The sequence below is a fragment of the Labrus bergylta genome, chromosome 11 (genome assembly GCF_963930695.1).
Source record: "Labrus bergylta chromosome 11, fLabBer1.1, whole genome shotgun sequence".
NCBI lineage: Eukaryota > Metazoa > Chordata > Actinopteri > Labriformes > Labridae > Labrus > Labrus bergylta.
Window position 1 is genome coordinate 13,615,580 of NC_089205.1, and position 8,430 is coordinate 13,624,009.

The window sequence follows — 8,430 nt, forward strand, 5'->3', positions numbered from 1 at the left end:
ATCTGTGTCAAGGGGGGAACATGCCCCATCCTGCATCTGCTGCTGTCTACTGGATTTTACTCAAGACTATCACGTTATGAATATACCCTACAGGGAGAAACGCTGCATTTTTCTGTAGAATTGACACTTTGATCAAGTACGGTGCAGTGTGTAAGCTCTGTCTCAGGGATGGGCAACTGGCGGCCCCCCATCAACCCTCAACGTGGCCCTCGGGTCAATTTTTACACATCAATGAATTGGAAACATGAAGAATAACATGACAAAATCTGCCATGAAATCATGAAAACCAGAAATATGTCCATGATAATATTTGATCACTGGTATATGTTGAGTTAAATTTGAGACATAATTGACTGCAATCGTTTTTGTATCCTACAATTTGGCCCCCCTGGCAGTGGGAATTTAATGAATTTAATGATTGCTGTGACCAAAGTTGCCCATCCCTGCTCTATCTCATAACACTACCACCAACATACCACAACGTAAGTGTGGAATTTGTTTATTGTAGGCAAATACTAAACAAGTGTGGAAGTAGCTTACTAATTACTTACTAACTTACTTAATACTTAATTCTGTACGCCCCATATCAAAATACTTGCAAGTTAATGCATCAATAATATACCCATATGGTCCGTGTGTAACAAATGTAACATTAATAAATGGCCGTAGCGTTTAAAAGCTTCCATCCAAAAATATGTAATCTTTATTCTAGTATTTTTTAATGTTTATTTGTGTCACACTTAATGTAGTTTATCCATGTTTTTTTTTTTTTTTTTGTAAACAGCTCCGGTTTTGAAACTCCTCCGTCACGTGACAAAGGCCACGGGAGCCTCTGAAATACCGGAAGTGCTCGCTGTGTTGTTTCCTCACCACCAGAGCTGCTGTCATGTGATAGCTCGTCCTAGGAGTTGCTGCTGTTGACAGTAGCTTCCTTCTTTTGGATGAAGCTGAAGTGAAAACGAAGAAGGAAGAAGAGAAGTTGTATGTGTGTTTCGGGAGAAGATAAACGTAGACTTGTTACTGACGGAGACCAGGGGAAGCTGGGGTCGTGTAGTGTCGCCCCTCGGACGCCGTCATGGGTTGTTGTTACAGCAGCGAGAACGAGACCCCCGAGCAGGTAGTTAGCTGGTAGCTAGCTGAAACTCTCCTGATAAATGTGTATTTTCTTATTGAGTAACAAACTATACTGGAAGACTTTATCTACTGACATTGTTCCATACATAACCTGCTTACAAGTCACGATGGACAACCTACTAGTGAGGTGGTTTTAAAGAAGTTAGTGTCATCTTAAAAGAAGTAGCTTTAGCTGGCTGGTTTGAGCCTTATGTAAAGGCCCGGACCCCTGGACAATGCTTAGTAAGTCAGATCATGCATGTGAGGACGACAAGAGATAAAAAGCAGGGGTCAATGTCTGTGGAGACTTGTGAGCGATGAAACAAACATTCACTCTTTAGAGGACACTTTTTTTTTTTTTTTTTTGTGGTCCACGCTTCATTAACAACTATGTGAATGTTAAATTCTCTCCTGGAAGAACAGATGTTAAACTGCGATATTCAACAACAAAACAATCAAATACACATCTGTGACATAGACAGGCCCGAACAAGTGATGTGTATTCTGGATACCATGATTTTGTGTGTTTTTGTCATGTGACACTCAAGATCCTGAGCTATTTTTAGTTTACGGAAATAAGGCAGATATTCTTTTATGCTGAATAGCTTCCCTTGTATGAACTAAATCTTACTAATAACAAGATAATGAATGCAGTGAAACTAACTGAATATAATTTAGTAATGGGTTTATATTATCAGACTTGTTTTTTTTAATAATGTAAGTATGATAATACATACTTTTTCATACTATCAAAGCATCGGATAAACTAGTTAAAGTGTAAGGTTTGACTAAGTGTGACACTGATTATTTAAAGTGGTTTGCTTAGAAGTCCAATTTTACTGGGAACAATTAAACTAGTGTTGGATTACAGATTAATGTTGGTTTTAGCTGATTGTTATTATCGATATGGTGAGAGTGGGTTGGTGGGTAAAGGTTTGAAAGTTATGTGACAACCTGTGTTAGCATTCTTGCTGTAGAGAAATTAAACAATATAACTGAAATGTGTTGAGCTGTCATGAATTGACAACTTTTTCCTGTTGTAGGACCATGAGGAACGCAAACCGCTGATCCCACCTCCAGTCAGCAAACCCCCAAATGGGGCAGACTGGACCACTACCAGTGTCCCCTCAGCGCGGACAGATGAACAGGCTCTCCTTACATCCATTCTCACCAAGACAGCACAGTAAGAACCTTCATCACGTGTTCATAGACGAGCTGGATTCTGCACATTTTCCCTGATGTTAAAGCAGTTCTTCATTTTTTGTATTATTTTGTCGTCTGTTAGGAACATTATTGATGTCTCAGCAGCTGACTCTGTCATGATGGAGCAGCATGAATACATGGACAAAGCTCGGCAATACAGGTATGAGGGGGAGCAGTGGTGTAATATTTATTGTGGAAGGCTGTTGCTCTTTTTTTTTTTTTTTGCAAGATTCTGTTTAATTTTCAGTGTATATGGGTATGGTTAGGATGGGGGTCTCTAAAATATATTGCACTTATCTAAAGATGGTAAACTTTACCCAGCTGAGTCATGCATTTAGGTCACCATGTAAAGATAGCATGGGTGTGTTAGTAAATAGATCCATATAATCATAAAATTCAAAGTTTATAAGATCTTTAACTTAAATTAACTTTGTGCAATAAACTTGCAACCAGTTGGAAGGAGATTTCTTTTGTAACTTGTATATTGTTTCAAAGTTTGCCAGATGTGCATGTACTGGCTACTTTGGACATGTTGTTGTTGTTGGCTTAAAATGGAGGTTGGGAAGATAAGAGCTGTTTGTAAAGTTGGGATTTCTACATCCAGCAAAACTACCAAGATAAGATTACTACAGACACAGAAGCCATTGTATGTTTGAGCTTAATAAAGGTGCAGAAACATCAGGTTCTCATTGCAGAAGATTTAAAAGAAAATGTTACATGTTGTGAACAAAATGTGAAACTTGACCATGAGCTTAATTTAGCACAAGTTAGCTTATGTTTTCCTTTTTCGTTGCAGTACCAAGCTGGCTGTTTTGAGTAACGGTCTACCCCAAAAGAAAGCCCTCACTCTCCCCTCCCTCACCAGCCAGCCCCACCAAGTGCTTGCAAGTGACCTGGTGCCATACTCAGATGTTCAGCAGGTAATGAGACACCAGCACAGGCGGAAGATTCTTTGTGTTGCCATGTGTTCATTCCTTGTTGGCTACATTTAGCATTTAAGAGTCACTCTTTTCAAAGTGGTTTGCCACAAGTTTAGCTGAGTACCATATCAGTGTGTGAGGATTGTTAATCACAATTTTTGGCTAAAAATAGATCTCAGTGGGTGTCTAATGTGCTTTTGGTGATGCTGTTTTTTGTCTGTCTTCCTTTGCAGGTGTCCAAGATAGCGGCGTATGCTTACAGTGCAATCTCTCAAATCAAGGTGGATGCAAAAGAAGACCTGGTGGTCCAATTTGCCATTCCTTGATTTTGTGACTCTGGCCTGCATACTGTTTTTCCCATCCTGCCAATTTGTGTCTCTACTGCATCCTCTCCCTCCAGCCCACCCATATTCGAGCATCTTGGTCTTCGTGCTTTTTAGCTATGCCTCTAAATGCTACAAAGACAAAGATGATGTTAGACTGCACCTTATGGCTGTACTATGGTGTATTTGTAATGGGTCAGCAACTAATTCTCATCATAAGCAACCATTGGGGCTGCTTGCATATATACAACAACAAGGCCTCTTTTTATACAGTATAATGTATAGAACAATATTTGTCTGAACCAGCTGTGGAAAATTGTTCATTCATCCTTCTTGGTGATATACTTACTTAATTTTCAACGGTTTTATGGCTGTTTAAGTGTCTTATTATTTTCCTTTAGGCTGTATACTCTAGGCAAGCAGAGCTAGCTACACACCCCAGATTGTTATCCAAAACTGCAGGACTTTTAGCACAGAGCAATAAGCATTGACTTTGTGTGTAAATTCTTGTTACAATCTGCTTGAATAAGAGGTATGAGGAATCATTCTGTCTTGGATCATTGGAAATTAACACAGTTCCATGGGTGTGTCTGATGGTTGTGTATTGAAGCCACATGCCAGGAAAAAAATCTTACAACAATACCCCAAGTTTGGACTTAATTTTGTCCGTAACTCTGATTTGTTCCCTGAAGCGACACTGCCCATTCCTCAGTGTTTCAACTTACAATAACAAAGGAAGCTAAAACAGCCTAAAGGATGTCTTCTTTTAAGTTTAATATGTCATCATAAATAAGAAGGTAGTTACATTATTGTGATGTGTTCATGCACCAAAAACATGTCTCAATCAACATCAACCAGTAAACCAACCGAACTTGATTACATTTCACTGTAATAATGTTTGAAAAGTAACTGAAACAGATCATGTTGGTTTTTGTTATTCCATGTGAGGCCAAATCATAAAAGACCTGTCAATGGGTGGAGTCTTCTGGTAGGTGAGGATGCAAACACAAACGAGGAGGAGGGCACTGTATCCTGCTGATGTCACTGGGGGGTGAGAAATGGAGCTTTCTGGGTGCAGAGATTTCTCCTGTTTACAGACAGTAATATGTCCCCTTACAGTTTTCTAGCACTAACAAAATGAGTTGGCAGACTCTTAGAATCAAATCAAAGAGCTTCACATAGCAGCATACAGAGATAAAGGGGGCAGGTGTGTATGGAGGGGGCAGGGAGGATTATCGCATATTCATGCCTTTGTACAGAATTTTCTGATTGAATATAAAAACTGATGATGGATTGTATGAAGTTCCTCTTTTAGTTGAGAAGATTTCAATGTTCAGGATTGGATAAGAACTTGTGGTGATGACAATAGTTTTTATGAAACTCAAGAACACTTTTAAAGGCTTGCCTTTGTTAGCTTTTCAGATCTCATTTTGTTAAAAGATCAAGTTGTCCATAATAATCAGAAACTTACCGTTGTAGCAGAGTGGGAGAGCATTAACAATCTATGTACCATCGCAGATAAAATGATCTGAGACCTTTTTGTGATAATTTATTTGTGTTTTTTAAATGTATATTTGCTCTTTGGAGGAGAGCATGTGACTACTCGTGGGCAGGGAGCACAGTGAGTCGCTCTTGAGTCTCTAAGAAGGGATGATCTGCAAGGCTGTGATTATTTCAACTGCGCTTCTGATTTGAGCTTTTTTGCAATGGGTTCTTGGCATTTTTTTCTGTTTTGTTGGTTACTCACATGTGTTCTACTACCTAAAATATGTTTGTAATATCTTAGGCTAGTACCAAAAAGTTTTAAGATTTTGTGTTTATTTTTTGGTTTAATAAATTCATTAAAGATTTTCAACTGAACAGTTGTGTTTTAAAAACAAATCTGCATGTGTCTATCTGAAGAATAGTTGCTTTAGCAATGATACACAGTCAGTGATTCAATTAGCTTGTATGAATCTTTGTAATTATATACTTTGATCCATAACAATTTGCATTTCTGACAAAAACGGATCAATTACAGCATGTCAGAGCCAATTTATATCAGGATCCTTTAGGGGCATTTGCATCATTTATAAAACTTAATGGCAGTTTCAACCAGTTTACCTCTTTCATTCCAAAAATAAAATTGTCCCACTTCGGATGAACAGGGCTAATATATTACACAGTAAAACTGATGATTCCCCCACAGATGCACAGACAGAGTAGCAGCAGTAGATGTGGTGCACAGGACATTTGGGTGACTTTGAACCTCCCAACACACCATGATGGCGATCACCCAGCTGTCACTGGAGAGTCTCCTTTCTGCCGCGGCTGCGCCTGTTGTTGCTGTGACACCAAATCTTTGCCAGCACTCGCTCCTGTTGTGTTACTGCACTGAAGTCCATCCTCTTTAATCCAGGCAGAGCAGAAATGATACGAGTCCTACATGTATACAAGACATATTCATGCATGAGCAATACATACTTTATAATAAATTGTGTGTGTCAACATATACAATTATAACTGAATACTTTAACAAAGGTCCATATATTTATCTGTACTTTACAGACATGTATACTAAAAAAAGATATTTAATTAACAAACTGCATTGGTTCATGAGAAAACAAAATCATTGGAATAGACTGAGTAACTAGTATCTTTTGTTGTGTGTGCAGTGTCGCTGAGCAGACTAGGATATGTAATATGAACTTGTTCTATGTTTAAGCACCTGTTGCAGTGTTATACCTACATACTTGCCAAGCATTCGTCCTACACACTCTAACTGTTGGTTCACTCTTGTGGTACAAGTCCTCCTTACTCTAAACATAGTAATGTATGACAGTGAAATGCTGAATTTGTGTTCATTTGCTTCTGTTCTGTACTCAGCTACGACTTTGCTACTGCAAAGTGCTTATGGTGAGGAGCATAATTCAAGTTAAGTTTTTTATTACACAACATGTGTTCCGACTTAATTTGTATGTTTCCACCTGTATGCCTTGTTGGTCTCAATGACATTTCCATGCAGCGTGAGGGTGTGAAGATGTGGGAGCAACTCCAGCCGGTCCACCTCTGACTGAATATAAATGCTGTTGCCGTGAAGATACAACACACGCAATTCCTTGAGGTCGCACAAAACCTGGAACATAGGCACACTCATATTGAGAGGAGCACTGTGACTGAGGGATAAAAGGAAGCGCAGATACAGTAGTTGATAAGCCAGGGCGAGAGGAAACGTACTTGATCTATGTGTGAGATTTTGTTAAAGGAAAGGTCCAGCCAGGTGAGCTGTGATGGCTCAGCCAGGAAGTGACTGACAGTCATCTGGAGGTCATGAAGTTCAGTGATGTTGTTGTTATTGAGACGCAGTGAGCGGCTTTCATACTTCATCTCAGAGTTTCTCTTTGAAGGTCGCAGACCCCTGCATGGCTCCTCTTTCCATGTGTCTAAAATAAAGCAATATACAAAGCAATTATGCTGTCATTGATTGGTTCCACTTTTGTAACTATTTTTTCTACTGCACACTAAATTGCCTTGATAAAGGTGTGCCTATGGCAGTAGGTCCAAACCTTTTTTTCCTTGGTGCGAAAGACTGAATTAATAAATTTTTCCCATCAAAAATGTAACAACATTTTAAATATGTTTTATTGATAAAATCACAACAGAATAGGCCTTCACTATGTCTCACCAAAAGACTTTTGTATAAACTATCTGGTTGGCTAAGTCTGTAATCATAATTGGATGTGCAAATCTAATTCGTAGTAGACAAAGCTTCACGGGGGTCCGGTACACCAGGTTGGGACTAGTGGACCATGTTATTATCATTTACAGTCGGCTATACTGAGCCCTGTAGTATGCAGACAATTCAGTAAGAAATTACTTGCATGAATTTAAATGTAGCTACTTTACCACAAGGAGCGAATGAAAGATAAGATAAGATAATATAAGATATACTTTTTTCATCCCAGCAGGGAAATTGAGGTGTTCCAGCAGCCAGCATAGATACAAACACACAAACACAACACATAGATACAAACATATCCCACCCATACAAAAAAAAACATGAGCCCACAATACAGTTTGAAAACAACACTTCTGACAATTACAGAGAGAGTGCATACCTGCCAAACAGATGATGTTTTTGAAAGATAAATCCACTGGGGCTTCATTCATATTAACACCTGTAATCGATAATAATGGTGAATTATCTAATGATGAATGAACAATAAATGCGATTGAATCAAACTGCCTTGAAAACACAAAGCTTTGCGCAAAGACTATCAACTATCAACTAGGCTACATTTATTTGGCATGGTCGAAAAAATCAGACTAATTTGGCCGATAACCTGTTTAGAAAAGAAAACTTACCATCAAGCTGCAACCTTTAATATTTACAGTCTGCGAAGGATAAAAGTACGTCGCCAAATATTTACTCGTCGCAGACACAACAACTCAGTTACCGTGGCAACAAGCGGTACTTTATGGGACTTGTAGTTCAGCTCTTGTGAAGTTATAGCTTTCTTGGTTAATACTGAATTGACCGCAACAGAAACCACAAGAAGAGTTTATTTTACAAGTGGATTTGAAAATGTGTATCTTGCCTGCTGAAAAAGCTTTTTTTTGTCAAAATCCGGCGTATGCTGAAATACATCCTGAAGGGCGGGGTTTGACAGTACACAAAAAAAACTTGCATGCGTTAAGTACTTTTTATCCTATAACCTCTTCGTAGATTTAATTTTAATTCAAAAATATTTTAACCTCTTCGTGGATAATAAAATCGAGCGCACCCGTTGTGGAAAGTAACTCACTTCCGGTTTTTAAACGAATCATCTTCGCCCTTTTTGAGATGCGTCGACATGTGCAAACGGATTGGCTGGTTCAGTCTTCATATACCG

General features: G+C 38.8%; 2 protein-coding genes across 2 annotated transcripts; one reads left to right on the forward strand and one right to left on the reverse strand.

Moving 5' to 3' along the window:
• Positions 1-854: 854 nt before the first annotated feature.
• On the forward strand, positions 855-5,419 carry lamtor1 (late endosomal/lysosomal adaptor, MAPK and MTOR activator 1). Its single transcript, XM_020641729.3, has 5 exons — positions 855-1,117; positions 2,157-2,296; positions 2,399-2,476; positions 3,113-3,236; positions 3,470-5,419. The coding sequence occupies exons 1-5, from the start codon at positions 1,076-1,078 to the stop codon at positions 3,560-3,562; spliced, it is 477 nt and encodes a 158-aa protein (XP_020497385.2). The 5' UTR covers positions 855-1,075; the 3' UTR covers positions 3,563-5,419.
• Positions 4,946-8,353, reverse strand: lrrc51 (leucine rich repeat containing 51). Its single transcript, XM_020641728.3, has 5 exons — positions 7,904-8,353; positions 7,657-7,716; positions 6,776-6,981; positions 6,526-6,674; positions 4,946-5,980 (listed from the first exon to the last, which is right to left on the reverse strand). The coding sequence occupies exons 2-5, from the start codon at positions 7,706-7,708 to the stop codon at positions 5,842-5,844; spliced, it is 546 nt and encodes a 181-aa protein (XP_020497384.2). The 5' UTR covers positions 7,709-7,716; positions 7,904-8,353; the 3' UTR covers positions 4,946-5,841.
• Positions 8,354-8,430: the final 77 nt, after the last annotated feature.